This window comes from Apostichopus japonicus, chromosome 2, assembly GCF_037975245.1.
Source record: "Apostichopus japonicus isolate 1M-3 chromosome 2, ASM3797524v1, whole genome shotgun sequence".
In the NCBI taxonomy this organism is placed as follows: Eukaryota; Metazoa; Echinodermata; class Holothuroidea; order Aspidochirotida; family Stichopodidae; genus Apostichopus; species Apostichopus japonicus.
Window position 1 is genome coordinate 30,102,900 of NC_092562.1, and position 20,507 is coordinate 30,123,406.

At 36.2% G+C, this 20,507-nt stretch overlaps 2 protein-coding genes across 2 annotated transcripts in view; both read left to right on the top strand.

The window, feature by feature from the left end:
- The window catches only part of LOC139955804 (receptor-type tyrosine-protein phosphatase kappa-like), a 33,455-nt gene extending 25,788 nt beyond the window's left edge, over positions 1 to 7,667 (top strand). The window contains exon 19 of the mRNA XM_071955164.1: positions 3,560 to 7,667. Within this exon, the coding sequence (XP_071811265.1) occupies positions 3,560 to 3,667 (108 nt within the window). The 3' untranslated portion in view covers positions 3,668 to 7,667. The remainder of the gene's footprint in view (positions 1 to 3,559) is intronic.
- The window catches only part of LOC139955788 (uncharacterized), a 491,243-nt gene that overhangs the window by 208,077 nt on the left and 262,659 nt on the right, over positions 1 to 20,507 (top strand). The window lies entirely within an intron of this gene.

Genomic DNA, 20,507 nt, shown 5'->3' on the forward strand with positions numbered 1-20,507 from the left:
TTTATACTTTTAATTAAAGTAAAAAACCCTGACAGCTCTAACATGGTTACTGTGGTAAAAAATAGGCATCAAAACCCCTACCTCATGCTGAATCGCAGCATTAAATAGCAACTTTAGAGTTGCACAACTTACAAACAAATTATAGGAAAGCATTATAATCATTATTTTGTAATGTTTGTACTACACATAATAACCTCTGAAAAAATCAAGTACCCTGAGGCAACGGTTTAGGAGCAATTCATCACTAAAAATAGCACATTTTTTTGTGAAAAGTACAAAAATCAAATATTTTGACACTTTTAAGTTGACCTAACTCCACAAGACAATATTTTTGTAGCCTAATTTTGTATTTTCCTGTTCTATGGGATAGACTCTATAGGCATCTGTTAAAGAAAGGGAGTAGAATGTTTAATTGCTGAGAAATGAGACCTCAAAAGTCAAGAAAATGCCATGGTGGCGACAAATTTCGGAATTTCAAAGTGTGATAAATCGGCCAATTGTAAAGTAAAGCAACTGAAATTTTCAGCATATACTTATTTCATGGTGGTCAAATCATACAAAAAATTTGGGAATTTTTGGAGAGGGTGCAGCAACAGCCATCCGTGATTTGACATGGAATGACCCTACTGCTAAAGAGGAGCTAGCACTGCGTAGCCATTTGATAACACTTAATTTGTATTAACCCATTCCTTAGAAGGTATATACACAATCAGTTAAACTTAAGTATGTACAACAGACGTACATTCCTTGAATAAACTGCACAGACCTCATAACAATTAATGATAAAGAGACTTACCCCTTATATGTTCTTTTAGGTAATCTTCTTCTGCTGTGGCAGTAGTTGGTAGTAAATAATGTACTGGTTTAAATAAATAAACGTATGACTGGTGGCTGATATTTGAGAATACTAAGATGGCATTGTGGTCCTACATAAGTATGATGGAACCTAGCGCTAATTAAATGTTCAAGTGCGGTTTCATATATACACACATTGGGTAGTATCAACCTTTATACCGATTCCACTAACCTAGAATAAAAAATACCAGAATATGAATATCCTTAAATTTCGATGATATAATTGTGAAGATAAGCTAGCTATAATCCATACAAGACATATGGCTCTGAGGCGACTGATAAAGTGTAGTTTATACAAGCATGTTCTTGAGATAAAGTAATACTGCAAAATTGATAGGATGATTACGAGGTGAACCTAAGTTAAAGCATAGTAGTAACTGCGATCCTATCTGAAGTAAAAATAAGCTAAGTCGCAAGGAAAATATAATCGTTCTACACAAAATTTGGCATCACTAGCTTCCTTTATAACATCATGTCCATTAAGGCTAAGGAATATTCCCAGGCAAAGATAATTATGAATATGAAAAAAAGGTGCATGTGGTATTGATAACATTTTTGTTAATTTTCCCCATGATAATTGTTTTGATTTGCAGCTCCTCTTACATTTATTTTTAATTTATCGATTTCAACTGGTGTTGTACCACTTCATTCCAAGGAAGCTAAAGTCACTCTGATATTTAAAGGTAGTGAACTAGTGATAGTTTGTGTTTCTACTATAAACTATAAACCCATCGCAGTACTTTCATCAACAATTCTAGAAAGCATTATTTTATTTAAATTCCTTGATAAAAATAAACACTTAGCAACGGACAGCTCGGTTTTCGTAAAGGCTGCTCTACTGCCATGGCAACTTTAGATGTCACACAATATATCATAAATGGTTTTAACAATAGGGAGTACTCATTAGGCATATTTCTTGACATATCTAAGCCTTCGATACTGTCAATCATCACATTCTTTTTGCTGAATTATATCATCATGGCATAAGAGGAGTTGCTCACAATTGGTTTGTTAGTAACTTATCCAACAGACAACAACTTGTGTTCATTGATAATATAGTTATTATTCATCTTATCGTAATATAAATTGTAGTGTGCCCCAGGGGTCAATCCTCAGGCCTTTGCTATTTTTGCTATATGTAAATGATATTACCCATTGTTCACATCTTTTACACTTTACACTTTTTGCTGATGATACCAGTGTTTCATATATAAGCACAATAGTATTGATAATGTCATTTCAGTCCTCAACTCCGAATCAAAAAAGGTTGCTAATTGGTTTAAGGTAGATAAGTTTATCACTGAATATCAGCAAACTAAATTTCTTGGTTTTTTATCCCAATCATAATAATATGAAAAATATCGATTGATCATACCCAAATCAAACGTGTTGCTACCATTAAACTTTTATGTTGATACATTGACCCTTTATTAAAATGGTCTTCTCATATTAATAAAGTTAAGACTTCTATTTCTAAATAATTGGGGTATTCTATCAAATTAAGAGAGTTTGTACCTATAAAAGTTATATCCTTAAGAATTTATACAATACTCTCATTGATCCTCATTTAAGCTATTGCAATCTTGTGTGGGGTAATGCTCACCCTTCTCATCTAAATCAATTATTCAAACTCCAGAAAAAGGCTGTTTGGATTATCACCCAATCAAGTTTTAGAGCACATACATCCCTCTTTTTACCAGATGAGGTTTTCTTAATATTTTTGACATCCACAGACACCATTGCACTACATTCATTTTAAATTTGTTAAGCAACAGTTACCAGATATTTTCAAAAATGTCTTTTCTTTCACTCATAATATACATTCCCACACTACCAGGTCCTCCCAACACTTATTTTCTTTTCCCATTAATTCTGGCCTTTTCAAACGCTCAATTGTATCTGATGGTACTAAGTTCTGGAATCAAATCAGTGATTCAATAAAAAATGCAAAATCCGTAAAGTTATTTTCTGATAAGTTAAAAAAGACACTTATATCTACATATGAACACTTCTAGTTTAGCCTTATGTATTTTCATCTATATTTTTGCTTTTGTTTCTATTTGACATCTTTCTATTTTATCCCAATTGACTGCTCCATTTCTTTCCTTCTGGACAAGATACCGAGTGGGTCAATATGATGGGTGGGGTGGGCGCAGATCCTCTTCTTATCCTTCTTGTTTCCCTTTCATTTACATTTACCTTGTAATTAATTATGTTACGGTGGGCTTCTTGTAGGAGCTTCGGCTTCAAAGCCCTTCCACTATTTTCTTATCAATTGTTATATGTTTTTTCACTGTAAACATTGTAATATATATGCATGAAAATGGAAAATAAATAAAATAAAAATATAATTTTATATATATGTAACTAATCCATTACAATATGGCGTAGCGTTCAATTTAGCAGCTGATCAAATTGTCTCTGAGGCATGTGGGCCAATGGACTAAAAACTAAATTAAGGGTGAAATGTGACTAATCCAATAAGAATATGGGGGTTGTAAAAGATATTGAAAGTTGCAACATATACATATATGTGGATGCATAGCATTGTAAAGTAACTGACTTCCAGATCCATAATTTGGCAATTTTGTGTTTAGCATTTTCTACATGATATCATTAAAATGTATTCTATGGGTATTTTAGACTACAGTAGTTCATCAATTTATTTAAGATCTCACCAATGTTTCTTTCAATTGATATTTAGGAGCAGTACCAGTGTATCTTTGATGCAGTGCTTATACACTTGGAGACAAGAAGCAGCACCTACACAAATTTGCCATTCAGATCAGAACAATCTAGGAGGGAATGTTAGCCCAAAGTGGCTCACATATTCAAGTAGGCTAATCCTTGTATCATGGAGAAAGTAGTAATGGTAGTTCTAGGCATTTGTTTGCTACAATGCCTTTCATGCATTATATTACATCAATTGTTCATTTGCGTGATTCATAAATGCTTATTTGCATAATTATTGATTTATTAATTTTGTGTGCTTGTCCATCAGTAAATTTGGAAGAACATTATTCACTTAGGCATATAATTGACAGCACCATAGTCACTCAAGCCAAAACGAAACATTCTAGTCTAGGGAAATCAGCATTTGCAAAGTTTCATTAAAACAAACCCAAAGGTCCATGAATAGGTTTTGATATGGTAATCACCACACACAGTAAGACAATTGCTGTGGTACTCACATAGCATGTGTTTACAGAGAGTGAATCCAATATGTCATGACCAGGTGAAGAGGAAATCAACCAAGGCAAGAATGATGATGTCACAAACAATTTTAGACCATTTAACTTGGGTACCTCTCTTAGCAACTGGTAATGGGGAAATACACAAAATGTCCTTTTTGTTTCGAGAGAGGAATGGTGGATACTTTATACACTCTAAAGGTTTTCATCAATCCTTTCCGGAATTATTGTAAAGTGAACTTGAAACAATATACATAGTTGAAGACAAATTATGTTTGCATTTCTTACTGAAATTTCATGGGTTTGCCTTTCAATATTAATCATAATCAGATGCATGTAATTTGTATATATCAGTAGCAACTACCTTGCAGTTAAATTTAAAAATATATGTGAGAAAACACACATATCAGAGAGGATTTAATTTTATTTTCATCTTGAACGGATTACTCAGAGGTTAATTTAGTGTTGATATGTTAAATAAGAATACAATCTAAGTATCCAGCAGCTGAAGTAAGAATTTTCTTGCCATTACTCTAAAGGAAAGTTGATAGACAACTAGCTAATACAAGTAAGGATCAAGCTAAACATGGTTATATTATCTTTTACTTATGCCTTGTAATTGTCAGTAGTAATTTACCAATATCTGTAGTAAGGTAACAGGATCAGTTGTTTGTGATCTGTCCCAGTCCCTCTTGTAAGGTAACAGGATCTATGCTAGTATTGATTTAAATATTAATAAGGTAAAAATGGTATTTCTGGGTTGTAATCATGACTGTATGTTTAATTTGATTGTTATTCTAGTGAAATGTTATACTTTAAATTGTAAACAATTACATCTGTTTTGGGGTTGCTTGACTTTTTGAAAGGTTACTTCAGCTTACAGAATTTATGCTATTTATATCTAATATGAATAATGATTGGGAACGATATTAGGAGCCTTGGGTAAACATATTGAGGATTAACATTGAACATTAATAAAAAATATACTTTCCCCATTGTATGGGATTATGTATTTCAATTTATTTTTGTGTTTACAAAGCAAGATGAAACATGTTTATTGTCGTTTTCGTTTGTACTAAAATGAGAGTTTAATAAAAAAAAAAATGTATTAAAAAAAAACAGGATCAGTAACCATTATAACCTTTGATATCATAATAGACTCAGTAGTCTGTTACATTGATTCAAGAAGTATATGTTATGAGGTATCAGGATCAATGGTCAGGTACCTATTCCCAGTACTGTATCTGTGGTAAGGTTGATCACTCTCTATGGTTACCCAACAACACCTTTTTGTTATCATTTCTTTCTTTTAATGCTTGTTCCGAGACGTCTTTCATTAAAATCAGATATTTTAGGTAAGATATATTGTTGTATTAATTTTTGTAACTTGAACATAAGTAACATACTATGATATAAATGACATGTTTCAGCTGTTTTCTACTGAGCTTTTAGTAATGAAAATGTTTCCCTTAAAACAAAGAAATACAAGTTCAATGTTTCTTTTGATATTTTTTATAGCATGTCATGTAATAAACTTCTCTGTCTGTCATTAGCTGTGCCATATAAGTTATAAACCTCTCAGTGAAAAGAACACCATGCAGTACTTTAAGTTGTTAAAATAATATTTGGTTAAGTTCTTATAACAACATCCAACTATGTTTAATAAACAGAGATAGTTTGGGTATTAATAGATATAATTTTTGCTCCTATTACAAGTTTTGAGTACTACTGGATTTCATTTAGAAGTAGTCCTTTTTATCAGTCAGTACACTTCTCTCAGGATGAGTACTTTATGGGTACTTTTACTTAAAATAAAAAAAAAAGCATGCATGTAAAACTAAATATTACAGTGGAGAACTGCATTACTTTGTTACTAATTTGGCTTTGCATAGTATTACCCTATGAGAGGGAGTACTGTGATAATATTCCTTCTCCATTAGTACATTTAATGTTCTGCTGATTATAAACTGTATATACATAGTTCATGAATGACGTGTTTTTGGTCATAGTTCCATTTTGGCAGTACTATTCTTTATATTTATATTCTCATATATTGAATAAATCAAAAGTATTTTCAAAGTATTTGTACTTGGATGAAAGGTACACCTTCTTAGTACTCTAGAAGCTGCACATGAATACTGGTGCTCAAGCTATATTTGTATTGTATTGGTACTCAGATTGTTAACGACTCTGGGAAACATACTCCATTACAACATTGCATCTTTCAAAAGCCATTGTTACATTACATCCAAATGACACACAATTTGCAAAAGCTAAAGCTGCTTGATTCGGAGCTGACCTTTTACTAGATTGAAACATTTGAGTTGGTTTTCATCAAATTTTCATTCACACTAGAGATTTGATCTGTAGCTTTGTCTTGATAGATTGTATTGTTCCAAATCTAGTGTAAACAGGCAATAGAAGTGACAATTTCATGTTGGTTGCTGAAGAACAGATAGTATTGTAGTAGCTTTCATTTTCCCACTTGGTGCAATGTAGATTATATCTTTTCTGTTTCATCAAAGTTTAGAATTTTACTTTAATACTACTACGTGTCAATATTCTTTGATTGCATAGTATCTTGGTTTCTGCCTTTTTGTAGTAAATTTGGATTTTTTTTCTTTAATACTAAAATTAGATAAAGGTGTTTATGTATTATTTGTGTTTGTCTATTGTTTACACACAATTTGGAATTTCCTTTTAATTTTTTGTTTTTAGGTAGTCCTTTTTTGGCTGCATTTCTTTTACTGAAATTTGTAATTAACTTTTAATAGAATTCTAAATATTCCTATGGTGTATAAGGTATTTGCTAGTTTACAGTCATAACTTTTATTCATTTGCAATAAGTTGGCTATCTTAAACATTCATTAAACCTTATAGCAATAATTGATATAATCTATGGTACCTGTGCTGTGGTTGTAATTCCCAGAGTGCACTCTGCACGGAGGTATTATGATGTTTATCTTAAAGTACTGAATAAGCTTTCCCTAAGATAAGGCCATTTTGAGTTTGTGATGACAGTAGAATCATAACTTCATCTGATTTCTAGTTTACCACCGGTAAAAGTTCAGAATGGAATTAAGCTGGACATCCTGTGGGGAGGATTTCCTCTACTAATCTAGGAGGATTAAAATCAACAACAGCATCGGCGAATTATTAAGCCATATCTTCAGATCGAGATAAAATTATTGTATTTGTATGGCTGAAAATGATCTACAGAAAACGTGTGCATGAGGAGTGCAATGCCATAGCCAGGGACAGAGTGCCCACCCCCCCCCTCAGAAATTTATGGGGACATGATGGGCGACTGAAAATAAAAGGCAGCACAAAGAAACAAAAATATAAATGTACTCGATGGGGGTTGGGGCCAATGATGGGGGGAACTACTAAAGAGAATGCAACGAAATACCAAATAAATTTACCACCAGTTACAACTCCCACCTTAACTAGTCCAATGTAAAATATTCTTGCATTTAATGTTTAAGTTAAGTTAGCCTAGTTGAGCAGTTTTTATACCATCATTTTCACACCATTTTAAACTATTTTTCGTATGTTTTGTATTGTATTGCATTGCATTGCGGGTAACTAATGGTAAATATAAACCAAGAATGGTTTGTGGAATTGTCTCTAACTGCGTTGTCTATTACATTTGTCATTAACATATTAAATAGCACTTAATGAATATTGATGTAGCAGTCAAGTTTTGCACCAGGACATGAATGTTCAAAACTATGACAGGTTTATGGTTTTGCTTTCTGCATTGATTATGATGACCATTACATATCCAATACGAACATCAATGATATACAAGAATGATTATCATAGTAAAAAATCAATTTACTCATTTTTAGGAGGGAATTCTGATCCATCAAGCTTCTTCCATCTTTTAAATTGATTTATTCATTACATATATGGAACCATAACTACACCTAAGCAAACTACTATAAATGTGGCAGTAAATATTTGTAGACTAGGATATGTTAATGTGTTCATCTCTTCTCTACAAATTGTAACAAGAGGCCACTACTCCACTTAGGCCCCAGAAATATTGATGGTGTATTCTTTGTCTGAACTCATGGTAAAGAATTGCTCTAATCTTGCTTTGAACATGTTAATTCATATTATGAAATTTTCTGTAGAAACTCCAAATATCATTTTAAATAGCTTTTACCCACAACGTCTTAAGAATGCTATTGTTTATAGCCAAAGCCTGAGACTAAAACGCATTTACTCCAAATTCACATAATTATTAACATCAGGTATCTATTTTAAAATGATATTTCTTGAACGTTGGTTACCCCTTCACTTAACTAGATGGTGTCTCTAGGGCAGACAAATTAAATTGTGAGGATTTATTGAATTGCAAGTCCAAATATCCTAACACAGGCATTCCGTTTGTGATTAATTACAGCCCCCTTAACCAGCTAAGTGCAAACTATATATGAGGCAAAGACGAATAAAACAATTCTGTATGTATTCCTTACTTACAACTGTGTTGTAAAACTGTAAAACAAGCTAAATGATACGTAATAATACTAAGAAATAATCGCTAAACACGGAAAATGTTGTACTGCACCCGATTCATGTTGTAATTGCGATAACTAAAGTGAACATTGGTAATATTGATCCACTATAGTTATTAAGTTGTATTATAACTTCATCACACACATTATGAATTTCACAATAACTATGGTGGACTATTACAAGTCGTTCAAGGAGGCCTTTAATATTCAGATATTACAGAAAGCGACTGGAATACTAACTCTAATGTATTGACAATTTCCATTGCCAAAGTGTCACACACATACACACCAACCTTGATTAATCAGTTTGTTTATTAAATTTCAACAAGGAATTAAACACTATCGATCATTAGAAAGCAGTCCACACCCATGCCCAACACCCTTTGGCATTTACAGAGTTAGCATCCATTTTCCAACCGACACCCATGATTGCTCCAATAACAAGGAGGATTTTTCATACATATGCACTTCTCTAAGTCCTGTGCCCCCCCCCTCCTCCCTCCCTCCAAAGAAAACATGATAACATATCCCTTGGTATATGTGCCTACACAGAGAGGTTGAGATTGTTTAATAAGTGCCATTCTTGTGGTTTTTCATTTTCTTTTTAATGCTCATGCAACTTTGTCCTGCAACTTACCAAACTTTCAGGTCAATACCATACTTAAACCCCGTACTGACGAAACTATTCCATGTTCATTCCTAACCTTTTGCTATGCTGTGCAACCATGGGCCACCAATTTTGCTGGGTGTAACTAACATATCAGAAACCATGGGCATATCAGAAATCATGGAAACAACATGATAGGAACCCTGACAGAAACATTTCCCTATATAACTGTAGGTTAAACATGTCAATCATTAAGGTAGCAAGTCCCTGTCAAAGGTGACTTGTTACTATGATACTTAATTGGATTTACTGTGCAGTTACAACTGTTTGGTTGCCATAAACCAACCTCCAATTTAATTGACTAATCCAAGTTTTGAGTTGAGTTCATCAACAGTAATATATCGATCTTTCAGTATTCATGTTGAGTGAAGTCTTTGATATGACCTTCATGTGCCATATTGTTCCATTAATTTTTTTCATCGATATAATCTTGTACAAATTTTATCCATGCAAACGATTTTTAGAAGGCAGCAGAAACTTGAATTTCATCTATGGGCTCTCAATAATTTGGTGATATAGCAGTTACAGGTAGCACAATTACAGGTAGCCTGTATTGGCCACAAATTAAAGCGTGCTTTACAACAATAATATCGCAAGGGAAGCTTGGACAGAATTACTCGTTTCCTGGAGTGGAGCTATATAAATCTACATTATTATTATTATTATGCTTATTATTATCATTATACCACCCCATTTCCAAAGGGTCTTTATAGGGTTCCTATTGATTTTTGGGTAAAGTTCAAAATACTCCTACTTGCATTTCATGCTCATGATTTACTACAGCCTGTGTATCTCGCTAACCTATCATCTTACATTCCTGTGAGCACAGTACGTTTGACTAGCAAGTCATACCTCTCTGTACCTAATCATAGTGTGAAGGCTTGTGGATTCAGAAGTTATTTGCTAATTACTCTGCCCCAAGTCTTTGGAATCAGTTACCAGACCATCTTCGAACTAGTTCTAATCTACCAACATTCAAGAGTTCACTGAAGACTAATTTTTTCTGTTGTGCATTTCAGTGTTGATGCTATCCACTTTGTGAACCAATCATGGTCAGTTACTCATTTCATGGAGTGGTGCTATAAAAAATTTACATTATTATTATTATTATTATTATTATAAGGCAATTACTTCCTATGCTATGAAAACTGGTCAAAATCCATTCATAATAGCATATATCGGTCATACTCTGCCATATCATACAGTTATCTTATACAAACATTTGGAGGAGTTTTTATAGTGTTTTTTTTTCAAAGGTCATGTACAGATAGTATACAGGTAGCAAAGGTTTGCTTCTTCTTGTTACAGTATCAGAAAAAAGAGTATCGTACCTTCATGCTCACTGGTTTGGGGTGGGGTGTCTTCTGGCAACTCTTTGGAGATGGGTACACCCACCCTCTCCATCTGCAAAGAAAACAAAACATTACTTGAGAGGAAAATTATTCCTTGCAGTGACCAAAGTAAAACAAAATGTTTTCATGTCTTGAAACCCTGCAGGATATTCATATTTTACTAGTTTGTTTGCAATCATCCATAAAGTATCGTCTTACATCATTAGATTTGGTGTTAGTTTCTTTACAAACCCATCAATATAAGTAGAAGTGTACTGCATTCAATGCATGACTACAAAAAAGACCAGCTGTTTGTAATATGTGTCACAAAATGGATTTCTTGGTTGTGGGCGCAGATGCATGTGTTACAAGGTGTAAGAAACAGGGGCACCAGTGGCATGTCCCTGATCGCCCCCTTAACTTTGTGAACAATTTAAAATTTCCCCTTATGAAAACGAAAAGCCGTCCTTTAGAAATTGTATTCCCTATATGGCAAAAAGAAAGTAGACAGTTTTCTTATTATCTCGTTGTCTCAGCTGTTGTTTGAAATGTTTGCTATATGGGTGCTCCAAATAAGTTCTACTGGTATAACAGCTAAAAACATAAACAGACGTGGCCTAAGAAGCATATCTTAAGATATCCATGTTTTATCACCTCTGCTAACTTCCACCTGCCTTTGACCTACACCTAATGCCAAATACAGGATATTGACTAGCAGAATTGCAAGTCACATGCCACATATAAAATCAGTCAACATTACTGCTGATGGGAGGAGTAGCACAAATACCGCTTTCCACTTTTGACCTTGAACACTGACCAACATCAATGGAATTATTCTAAGTGTCATGATAAGGTCCAGATGTCTCACCTCAACCATATGTGCATGCATGCTTTTCCTGATAGTCATGAAATGGTGAGAACATCTTAAGACCCAAAGGCTCAATCAATTTAATGATTCCCTTCTCAAGACAGAGACATAGACAAGAACTGTAATCTTAACATTTTATGTGTGCACATAAAATATGCACAACTGTCATAGGCACACTGGCTGCTGGCCCAGACAGCTGATTCGTCAGAAAAGGATTTCAGTGAATGTCAAATATTCAGGATACAAACTGTACCTTTCTATTGTCTCATCAAGAGCACAATTATTTCCAATTCTAAATGAAATGGAAATACATTAGGAAAGCAAAAGGCATATCAACTAATATATTAATGGAGAGTGTTATTGTCAATACAGCTGACTCCAGACACAAAGCTCTATTTTTGTGAAACTGACGGTACAGCTTTTCACATACCACAATAAATATTACTGCTATGTTGCACAATTGCCTGTAGGTCATCCAGCCCACATGACAATGGCTGTTTGAATAATACAACTGGTAGTAGACTGCAGACACTTACTTCCTCATCCGCTATACTTTCTGTAGCTCATCCAACGTTTCCCAGTTAATGCCCTAATGTCATGCAAACTGAAATATTGGTTACTCAAATTCATAATGGTATAAAGTTTAACTCAAGAACGTGATACTGTCAAAGCTCTCTGTTGATTCATGAACACTGTTGTGGCCTTACTTGAGATAAACATGCAACATCAATGTGACATTTTTTTAACATTACCATATGGGATCTTAGAATATTTTTCCTTTTTCCAAGCCACAAAGAAAGATAGATCCACAAACTAGCCTTAAAGATGAACGATAGTGATTTTTCAGCATCGACGAAAAAATACGATTTTATTCAAGAGTATTCTAGTTGGTTTCCATATTACACATGTGAAAATTCAAGTCAATCCGATGTTGGAAAAGGCTTAAAAAAAATTGCTAAACTCGTTGATTTTTTAAACAAAAATTGGGCTTTTCGCGAACAGCGATATGATGATCACGTGATCTACAGTGACATGTGACGTCATTATGATGATAACAAAGTGAGCTCGGCGTAGTGTACTTCAGCAGTGTGCACTTAGTGTGTAAGTTTAGTTGCAACCTACTCTATATTGGACTCGACAAACAACCTAAACCAGAGAGGAGATTTGATACACTGCGTGAGACATTTAAGGATCTAATTTTAATAAGGTGTTATTGTTCCTGCTTTTTCTTGTCGTTTTAGGGAAGCCGACTGCCCCAATGTAAATTACGGAATAATCGGTCATAGAGCCATCTCGGGCCCAATTGAAATTTGCGTGTGGCAAGGTCACTATAAAGTAAAAAAAAACTTTGAAAGATTGATGCTTTTATGCCGCATTATTTATATATATCCCAATTAATGCAACAGTAAGTGTTGGAACTGGAAGACATGTCAGACGTGAACAACCTAATGACTATGTGAGGAGAGAATCCACGTGCAAATTTCAATTGGGGCATGGACGTCGCTTAGGCAGTTTTTTTGGGCAGAGATGTGTTCATACCCTCCAAACTACTTTAAATGTAATACGAATAGGAAATGTATGTATGCTCGAGCGAAACAAAACATCGTGTAAGTATTACTTACGAGCGCACACTGTCACTTATGTTTGCACAGTGTGAAAGTACCGTTTGCGGACCTACGTGAAGTTGGGCTAGAATACGATTCCTCCTGAAGCCCAAACCACGAGGCATGCATGTGAATAAACGCAATAGGCATTGCATGTAGTGAGAAAATTGTTCGAGCTAGACTAACTACTCGATTGAGTTCAAATGCGGTTGTATTTCAAGCTCAGTGAAACCATTCTGTTGGATTTAATGACGCACGTAACAAGGAACGTTTATGTTTTACAGTAGGCCTAGTGCATACAAGCGAATCTACTTTGTTTAGAACTTTGGATTTTCTTTCGGATGTTATACTAAACTACGTTTGAGACTATCATCACTATTGTTATTGTGCCAGTTTGACTGGTCAGTGAGCACATTCATACATCACTCTGTATAAAACCCGCCAAAAACGTGATCTTGAGATTTACGTTACTTTGGGTCAGCTTGCGAGTTACCTCTTCAGATATTGGGAAATCGTTGCGAAATCGCCGCAAATTTCGTAAAAAAAACTTGTAAACACGTGGTGAAGAAATCAAGAAACACCATGATATTCATTATCTATTTATGTCTTGAACATTACGCCGGAAAATAACAGTTATGCTGACACGAAATGCACGCACAGCTCCGTACTGAACAGTTCACAACAGAAAAGATCATCACAGTGACGTCATTCACTGACCTGAGGGCTGTTCAAGGTCGTTGCAGTGTTTGCAAAATCCTAAATTACGGAGACGAAAAAACGATGTTTCAATTCCCTTTTTTATAACTTTCCGGTGTGCTATTTGGAAAATTAAAAAAATATGTTGCTTGGTAACATATAAACTACATTATATATGAAAATGAGAGATTTTTTTTCTGTCACTATCGTTCTACTTTAATCGTGAATGCAAACCTTATGAAATAGAACCTTATCAAGCTACCTTGCATATTACTCATTCTATACATTTATAATGACATTTGGTTATCTACATGGCCACTTGCTCCATCCAAAGTTTCTCTCTAGCTGGCTCTCAAGGAAAGTTGATTGAGAAATCTTGGCTTATTGGAACAGACTCACTCACATTTCCACTGGATATCCACTGTACACAATGTCATTGATCAAACATAATCCACTATACCTTGCACTTTGGACGTACATCTCACACAGAAGAAATATTTGCTTGCAATATTGTAATACCTGTGCTTGTGCTCTCATTTATGCATGAATATTACGTGTGCTTACTACGATACCATCTTAAAACTAACGCGCAGTTGTGATCATGTATTTAAGAGCGATAGAAGAATTAGCTTTCATTACTTTTACTTTCTTTGCCAGTTTTTGTTAAACTATTTAAGCAACTCTCTCATTATTTCTGGAAGAACCATAACTAGCCATTTCATTCTGTCAATACTCCTCCAATATCAGTTTATGGTCAACAAGCTAAAAAATAAAGAAAGGTAGTTTCAGTGCATATAGTGCACACATCCTTTTCTTAAAAAAAAGTTGTTCAACTTTGAATCCAGCACAAACTATCACTCTTGCAAGAAAAACTCATACATGAAAAGTTGGGGTATAACTGATCGTAGGCATATTATTTATGATAAATAAACCCACAGTGTGATGTTCATCCTAGTCTATCACCGTCCTGATTAATTGCTCCAACTTACAATTGACAACAACCATGATCATAATTCATAGATATAACTTGAATGGATTTTTCATGAAAACTCCTTTTCACCATAGGAGCTGACTTGAAAACCCAGGCGCATATCCGGGGGGGCGTTGGGGGCGCGCCCCCCGGGTAAGAAAAAGAGGAGAGAAAAAAAAGAAGAAAAAAGGAAAAAAGAGGGGGAAAAGAGGAGGAGGAGAGGAAGGAAGGGAAAAGAAAAAGAAGAAAGAGAGAAAAATGAGAAAAGGAGGTAGTAAAAGAAAAATGCCAAGACATCGGGAAGAGAAAGAGGAACAGTGACATCATTACAGCGCTGATCCCTATTATATACACAGGGTAACCAGTGACGGATCAAGGATTTCGGAAGGGGCGTGTGCCTCACCCTACCCCTTACACCGACAACTCCATTTTTGACGTTTCCACTTTTCCTCTCTCACTCATGATCTATATATATACTATATATGGTCTATCATAACGCGTGTGTGTGTATACGCCTTAAACAACTGTAGAATTGTGCTATGAAACCAAATGTGGCTGCTCTCGAACTCGACCGTGTCGTCGGGGAACATGACGCATTTCGGGAAGGGGGCGACCGCCCCCCCCCCCCCGTCAGCATATTTTGTCTATGATATCGCTAGTAATTTCAAATTAGAAAGTGCTTAGATGCAACTTACAAGGCCTGTGAAGTGTCATTTCCAGCGATCTGGGAGGCATTTTCGGCCAAAATTTGCTTGTACGCTTCGCGCCAACAAATGGTCTTGTGTAGTGCCATTTCCAGCAATCTGGGAGGTGTTTTCGGCCAAAATTTTCTTGTACGCTTCGCGCCAAATTATGGTGGAGCTACGCTTAGATAATTAGCCTACAGGCTTCGCCCCTCCCTTGGCAAATTCCTCGCTATGCGCCTGTTCGAACTCAGGGGCGTAGCGAGCGGGGGGTGTGGGGGGTGTCACACCCCCCCCCCAATAATTTGGTCGCTGTCGGCAAATTTTGGGTCTGTCGGCAAAAGGAGAAAAGGTGAAGAGAGCGGATGGGAAGAAAGAAGGAAAGCTGAATAGAGAAAAGGAGAACGGGAGCTTCTTCCGTGCCAAATTTGACTTAAAATATGCACCAGATTGCATCTAAGGACGTTTCAAAACTAAAAAATGTCCAAAGGGGAGGGGTAAACCCCGTACCCTTAGACCCCTCCCCCATTTTAGTCACCACTTCCAGATCCGTCGGCAAATCAAATTTGACTTAAAATATACACCAGATTGCATCTAAGGACGTTTCAAAACTAAAAAATTGCCAAAGGGGAGGGGGACACCCCCTCCCCTTAGACCCCTCCCTCATTTCAGTCACCACTTCCAGATCCGTCGGCAAATCAAATTCTCCACACCCCCCCCCAACAAAAACCCCTTCGCTACGCCCCTGTTCGAACTTGTAAAGCAAACACATCATATCAGTGTACATGAAAATGACGTTCCAGGATGAAAAGCCTCAAAACTGTCCGACTTGCGATTTGAAAAAAATAACCAAAAATGAGCGCGCGCGTTCAACATGATAATGTCAATATCATAGAAGCAAGCATCGGTTAGTACATCGCATGCCATCGTGTACCGTACGGTCCGTGAAAGTTGCGCAGTATACCGCGGGATGCTAATGTAAACAAGGAAATGTCTAATGTAGATGGAGAAAAAGCATGAAGGTCCAATTATGTAAAAACTCTCTTTTACATTAGTTATGGCGAATTAGGGGCTGCATCCACCCCCCCCCCCTGCCTCCTACACCTATGTGTATAGTGTTCAGTTTCGGAAATATATGCTATTTTTTCATTTCCTTCAACAAAGTTTTATAGTAACCGTTATAAGAGGTTTTAATATTTGTACACCAATAAATTAACTGTGTCTGAATTTTTGAAAATTTCTGACCAACATTCTTAATCACACTTCCCTCTACTCGTGCAATTTTGACCGGTCTGTTAGGGGTTGAAGGAGATTTTTCTATATTGGTTGTCCATAGATGAAATTTTGTACAATATTATGGGTATGTTTTGAAGTGAGTTTATTCACGAGAAATGTGAAGTTTCAAATTCTTAACGAATAATGGGCTTAAAACCTTGAAAAGTGGGGCTGACGGATATTGTGGGCCGCGAGGTAGAATCACCTACAAAAGCAATGATCCACAGGAGATGTGATGAGTTCGAATATGATTTGTGACTGGTGACAATCTTCAAAAAGGTTATGGATGGAAAAAACTATTGGAAAATACTTGGTTCTCAGGCAAAAAGTGTACATCTGGTTGGTCATTTTCAAGCCCGAAAAGTGCCATTTCCGGTGATCTGGATGCATGGTATCAAAACAAGAAATTTTCTTGTACTCTGCGCGCCAACTGATGGCACATATACTGTATGCAGGCAGACGAACAAAAACGTGTAGATTGTTTCAACAACAACTGCAAATTCTGGCTGCCTGCCAACCAATACTAATGAATAAAATAACTAAACAGAACATATTCACCTATTTTGTGTACATCAAAATAAGTCTCACAATGAGATGTAATCTTGCCTAGTTAGACTAATCCAGCCATTTCCTTCATGTTGTTTATGTCCTCGACGAAGGTAATGAGCTGGATGATGAATATTAGTTATACACAGTTATACAACACCTAATTGTATTCTGGTCATTTCATTGGTCAATTGCTTGTTGATTGCATGCAAAATCCGCTCTATTCCACTCTATGAAATAGAACCATGGGTTATACTTCTTGGTAGCACTTTTTTCAATGGTAAGAAAGCAGAGAAACCTGTCTGCTTAAAACAATCTGTTGCATGAGTGCATTTTACCTAATATGTTGTATAAAACAAATAATGAACGGTTTCCATTCGTGCAATAGTGCAAATATTTCATTCGTGGAAAGATGTAATTTGTTCCATTCATCTCGGCTGCGCCTCGTTGAATGGAACATTCCATCTTTCAACTCATGAAATATATGCACTATTGCACTCATAACCATTCATTATTTGTATACTAGTCTATAACCACCTGTCAGTCTTTAGGCTTTCTTTTCATTACTTTGTATGATATTTTGGGTTGCCACAAAAATAGAGTTACATGCAGTCACACATACTGCAACAGTTGAGTACTCTATTGTGCAGCAAGCTAATATGAAAGAAGACCATCTAGCATATGTAGCATTAATAGGCCTGAGCCTAGGTTTTTGAGTGTTATCAACTTGAAATTTACTCTTCTGAATCTTTACTTGCACATATGTCTAGGCCTGTTCCCTTTTGTATTCAACAAATTTCACTTGTTTCGTGTGCAGTGCCTGTTTGTTTTCAGGAAATGGACAGTTAGTCGGATCATGAGTTAGGGCTGCATAATGTGACTGCCAGGGATGAGATCTGCTGTGCAGGGTTGGGTATGTAGTTTTGGAGCCTTTTAATTTTTGGTTTTGATACCCCCAGATCACCCGAAATGGCTCTTCTCTGGCATGAAACTGACCAACCAGATGTACACTTTTGCCTGAGAGCCAGTTTTTTAGTTTTTTTTTCCATCTATAACCTTTTTGAAGATTGCACGTGTAGTCACCTGGCAAGGCGCACAAATAATTGAAAATATACACAAGCACAGTGGAATGCATGATTTGAGCTTGAATACTGTAATTCTGAAAATTTCTGGGTTTTATAGCCCCCCCCAGATCACCGGAAATGGCACTTCTCGGGCTTGAAAATGACCAAACAGATGTACACTTTTGCCTGAGAACCAAGTTTTCCCAATAGTTTTTTTATCATCCATAATCTTTTTCAAGATTATCACCAGTCACACATCATGTTCGATCTCATTGCATCTCATGTGGATCATTGCTTTTGTAAGTGATTCTACGTAACTCCCCACAATACCCGTCAGCCCACTTTTCAAGGTTTTAAGCCCATTATTTGTTCAGAACTTAATAATAAATTTACTTTAAAACATATCCATAATGTTGCACAAAATTTCCTCTATGGACAACCAATATAGACAACACCCCCTCAACCCCTAACAGACCGGTCAAAATTGCACGAGTAGAGGGTATAGTATGATGAAGAATGTTGTTGGTCAGGGAATTTTCGAAAGTTCAGACACAGTTATTTGATTGGTGTACAAATATTAAAACCTCTTATAACGGCTACTGTAAAACTTCGATATCATAAAAAAATACAAAATATATGCTCGAGGGGGGGGGGGGCGGTCTCCTTCTCCGCCCACCTCCCTTGGCTACGCGTCTGCGTTTAGAAATCTTGTAGGAAACAGGCCAAATGAAAACCCAGTGAACCCATATCGATGTGGATCACATACACGATTGTACGTACTTACACTGATACTCAAGAGATGTACAGACATTATGATAATAATCATGAGTTCAACATGCTTTATAGGTCACAGGTCACAGAAACGACCACGAAGAGTCATTTACCTCACACAGCATGTGTTGGATGAAGTTTATTGCCACCGCCAAATATGATATGGATAAATAATCTCACGCATTATTTTCTATTTATAGCCACAAAAAACTATGCCACCAATTATTGGGGGGATAGTAGATAATAAATCCCCCACCTAACAAATTGGGGGCATGTCCCCTCCCCCCGCCCCCCCCCCCTCATGATCGCCGCCCATGGAGGGAAGTATGATGAGGAATGGTGGTCAGGGAAATTTTCGAAAGTTCAGTTAGTTTATTGGTGTACAAATATTAAAACCTCTTATAACGGCTACTATCAAACCTTGTTGAAGGAAATGAAAAAATACCAGATATTTCCGAAACCGAACACTACACATATGCATCTACAGTTTGGAGGCTGTTCATCCCGGAACGCCATTTTCATGCCCACTGATATGATGTGATATCTGCTGTTTGCTTTAAAAATTCGAACAATTGAAATGAGACTGAAATAAATAACTACTATCTGTTTATTGTGCAATACTCCACCATTGGCGTAACGATGAGCCTGGGAGTGGTGTGGCTCCTGGTCCAAAGGGGCCCCCTTTAGAGGTCCAAACAAGGGCGTCAGCAGAAATGTTTACAAGGGGGGGGTGGGGGTCAGTAGGTCATATAGGGGTAACACACTACTTGATACTATCTAAGCGGAGCGCCACCATCGGTTGGCGAGGAGAGAACGACGATTTATTTTGCTAAAAAATACTCCTAGATCGTCGGAAAAGACACTTACCGTTCAAGTTGCATTTACACATCGGTTATTTTGAGATCTCATGTCTTAGGATTTTGACTTTCAATAATTTTAAGTAATACATAATGTTTCCGTATGCAATGAACATAACTAGAGAACTGTTGGTTGGGGGAAATCATTGAAATGTCAAATGCTTAATTTTTAATTTTTTTTTTATATTATATATATATATATATTAATATATATAAATATATATATATATATATATGTTTGTGAGAGAGGAAAAATGGAAATGTCAAAAATGGAGTTGTCGGTGTAAGGGGCAGGGTGAGGCGCACGCCCCTTCCGTAATCCTCGATCCGTCACTGGCTAACCTATGTATATAATAGTGATCAGCGCTGTAATAATGACTGTTCCTCTTCTCTTCCCGGTGTTTTCCTGGCGTTTATCTTCTACTCCCTCCTTTTCTCCTTTTTCTCTCTTACTTCTTTTTCTTTTCCCTTCTTTCCTTTCCTTCCTCCTCTTCTTTCACCCCTCTTTTTTCCCTTTGTTTCCCCTCTTTTTTTCTCTCCCCTTTTCCTTACACAGGTGACGCGCGCCCCCAATGCCCCCCTGGATATGCCCCTAAAATAGGTCAC